The sequence below is a fragment of the Acomys minous genome (genome assembly GCF_964271855.1).
Source record: "Acomys minous genome assembly, chromosome: 9".
NCBI classification, from domain to species: Eukaryota; Metazoa; Chordata; class Mammalia; order Rodentia; family Muridae; genus Acomys; species Acomys minous.
In genome coordinates, this window is record NC_140490.1 from 43,030,313 (window position 1) to 43,034,376 (window position 4,064).

At 38.0% G+C, this 4,064-nt stretch overlaps 1 protein-coding gene across 1 annotated transcript; it reads left to right on the plus strand.

Annotated features, from left to right (window-relative positions):
• Nucleotides 1-1,205: 1,205 nt before the first annotated feature.
• LOC311605066 (small ribosomal subunit protein uS19-like) lies at nucleotides 1,206-1,612 on the plus strand (the record flags this gene model as incomplete). The annotated part of the gene is made up of 2 exons (XM_084795355.1): nucleotides 1,206-1,367; nucleotides 1,499-1,612. 2 exons carry the CDS (start codon nucleotides 1,206-1,208, stop codon nucleotides 1,610-1,612), a joined length of 276 nt encoding a protein of 91 aa, XP_084651481.1.
• Between the last annotated feature and the right edge of the window lie 2,452 nt (nucleotides 1,613-4,064).

The window sequence follows — 4,064 nt, forward strand, 5'->3', positions numbered from 1 at the left end:
ACATCATGCCATACACAGAAATAGTGGGAGACTTCAGCACCCCACTCACCAATGAGCAGGTCATCTAGAAAGAAACTAAACAAAGAAATAATGAAACTAACAGATGTTAAATCAAATGGACCTAAAAGATATTTAAAGAGCATTTCATCCAAACAAAAAAGGATATACCTTCTTCTCAGAACCTCATGGAACCTTCTCCAAAATTGACAATATACTTGACCACAAAGCAAGTCTCAACAGATACAAGAAAATTGAAATAACTCTCTGTATATTATTAGACCATCATGGGTTAAAGCTGGACTCCAACAACAGAAACAACAGAAAGCCTACAAACTCATAGAAACTGAACAACTCCATACTCAGTGACCACTGCATCAAGGAAGAAATAAAGACTTTCTAGAATTCAATAAAAGTGAATGGGCAATATACCCAAACTTATGGGACACAATGAAAGCAGTGATAAACACTAAATGACTTCCTAAAGGCCTTGGAGAAATCCAATACTAGCAACTTAACAGAACACCCAACAGCTCTGGAACAAGAAGAAGCAAACACAACCAAGAAAAGTAGATGGCAGAAATTATTAAGCTCAAATACAAAATCAATAAGTTAGAAACAAAGAAACAACACAAATAATCAATGAGACCAAGAATTGATTCTTGAAGAAAATAAAAAAGATAGACAAACCCTTAGCCAAACTACTAAAAGGCAGAAAGACAATATCAAAATTACCAAAATCAAAAAATGAAAAGGGGAACACTGAGGAACTCCAAAGAATCATTAGGTCATGCTTCAAAAATCTCTATACCACAAATTTGAAAATCTAACTGCAATGGATGGTTTTCTTGATAGATACCACTTACTAATGTTAAATCAAGATGAGGTAAACAATTTCAATAGACCTATAAACCCTAAGGAAATAGAAGCAGTCATTAAAATTCTCTCAACCAAAACATCCCAGGATCAGATAGTTTTAGCACAGACTTCTACAAGATCTTCAAAGAAGAGCTAATACCAGTACTCCTTAAATTGTTCCATAAAATAGAAACAGTAAGAACATTGCCAAACTCATACTATGAGGCCACAGTCACTCTGATACCTAAGTTACACAGACTCAACAAAGAAAGAGAATTTCAGACCAATTTCCCTTATTAACATTGATGCAAAAAATAATAATATATTGCCCTTTCTGAGCAACCACCAAGATGGCTGATGTGGAGCAGAAGAAGCAGACCTTTTGTAAATTCACCTACCGTCTCATGGACCCAGACCAACTTCTGGACATGTCCTATAAGCTGATGCAGTTGTACAGCATCTGCCAGAGGCAGCACCTAAACATGGCCTGCAAAGCAGCACTCATTACTCAAGTGATTGAGAAAGGCCAAGAATAAGGCATTACCCATAGAGAAGCCCGACGTGGTGAGGACCCACATGAGGGACATGATCAACCCAAACCAGATGCTGCTCACACCCAGCTCTGCTTACTCTCAACCTATAGCCAGAGATGGTCAGCCACTACCTGGGCAAGTTCTCCATCACCTCCAAGTCCGAGAAGCATGGCTGGCCTGGTAGCGGTGCCACCCACTCCTCCTGCTTCATCCCCTTCAAATAGTTGCGGTCAATAAAGACTCATGTTTAGTCCCTGGGAAGAAAAATACTCAGAAACTTAATCCAAGAACACATTAAAAAATCATCTACCATGATCGAGTAGGCTTCATGTCATGGATGCAGGGATGGTTCAACATTTGAAGATCCATCAATGTAATCCACCATATAAACAAACTGAAAGAAAAAACATGATTATCTCATTTGATGTTAAAAAAGCCTTTGACAAAATCCCACACTCCTTCATGATAAAATTCTTAGAGAGATTGGAGATACAAGGCCCATACCTAAACAATTAAAACAATATATAGCAAGCCAATATCTAACATCAAATTAAATGGAGAGAAACTCAAAGCAATTCCACTAAAATCTGGGAGAAGACAAAGCTTCCCACTACCTTCAATTCTATTCTATATGGTACTTGAAGTTTTAGCCAGAGCAATAAGACAATTAAAGGAGGTCAAAGGGATACAGACTGGAAATGAAGTCAAAATATTGCTATCTGCAGATGCTATGATAGTAAAAACACAAGTGACCCCAAAAATTCTACCAGAGAACTCCCACATCTGATAAACACCTTCAGTAAAGTGGCTGGACACAAAATCAATCAAAAATAATCAGTATCCATCTTTATACAAATGAAAAATGGCATGAGAAAGAAATTAGGGAAACAACGCCCTTCATAATAGCCACAAATAATATAAAATATCTTGGTATAACTCATATAAAATATCTTGGTATAACACTACTCAAGCAAGTGAAAGACTTATATGACAAGAACTTCAAGTCTCTAAAGAAAGAAATTGAAGATATCAGAAAATAAAAAGATCTCCCATGCTCATGGATTGGTAGGATTAACATAGTAAAACTGGGCATTTTATCAAAAGCAATCTACAGATTCAATGTAATGCCTTTCAAAATTCTAACACAATTCTTTACAGACCTTGAAAGATCAAGTCTCACCTTCATATGGAAAAACAAAAAACCCAGAATAGCTAAAACAATCCTGTACAATAAAAGAACTTCTGGAGGTATCTCCTTGATTTCAAGCTGTACTACAGAACAACAGTAATTTCTTAAAAAAACCTCATGGTACTGGCCTAGAAACAGACTGGTTGATCAATGGAATTGAATTGAAGACCCAGAAATAAACCTACACACCTATGGACACTTGATTTTTGACAAAGAAGCCAAAACCACACAATGGAAAAAAAGGTAGAATGTTTAACAAATGGTGCTGGTCTAACTGTATGTCTGCAGGTAGGAGAACGCTAATAGATCCATATCTATAACCCTGCATATACTTCAAATCCAAGTGGACAAAATTGGATATGCTAAATCAAATAGCAGAAAAGGTGTGGGGTAGCCTTGAATGTATTGGCACAGGAGATAACTTCCTGCAAACACCAACAGCTCAGGCACTAAGATAAACAATAAATGGGACCTCCTGAAAAACGGAAAAGCTTCTGTAAGGCTAAGGACACTGTCAAAAGGACAAAACAGCAGCCTACAGAATGGGAAAAGATCTTCTTTTCCCTACATCTGACAGAAGGCTGATATCCTATATTTTTTTTCAAGAAATTAGACAGCAACAAACCAAACAGCCAGATTAAAAAATGGAGTACAGAGCTAAACAGAAAATCCTCAACAGAGGAGTCTTTAATGGCTGAGATGCACTTAAAGAAATGTTCAACATCCTTAGACATCAGGGAAATGAAAATCAAACCAACTCTGTGATTCCATTTTACACCTGTCAGAATGGCTAAGTTCAAAAACTCAAGTGACAGCACATGCTGGCTAAGATATGGAGATTAGGGGAATACTTCTCAATTCCTGGTAGGAGTGCAAACTTGTACAACCACTTTGAAAAATCAATCTGGCAATTTCTCAGAAAATTGGAAATAGTGCTACCTCAAGACCCAGCCATAGCACTCCTGAACATATATCCAAAAGATGCTCCACCATACAACAAGGACACCTGCTCCACTATGTTCCTAATGACTTTATTCATAACAGTCAGAAATTGGAAACAACCTAGATGTCTCCCAACCAAATCATGAATAAATAATTATATGGTACACTTACACAATGGAATATTATTCATCTATCAAAAAACAATGACATCATGAAGTTTGCAGGCAAATGGATGGAACTAGAAAACATCATCCTGCCATAAAGCATTCAACCCACAACTTTTCCTGCCTTTAGGAGGTGCCGGGATAAGGAGGGAGCAGAAAGTGAGGGAATGGCCGACCAATGACTTGCCCAACTTGAGTCCCATGCCACGAGAAAGCACCTGACCCTGGCACTACTAATAGTATTCTGCTCTTCTTACAGTCAGGAGGCTAGCACAACTGTCATCTGAGGGGCTTCACTAGAAGCCAAAGAAAACAGATGCAGAGACCCACAAGCAAACATTAGGCAGGCAGCAGGGCTGGGGAATCTTGTGGAAGAGGAGG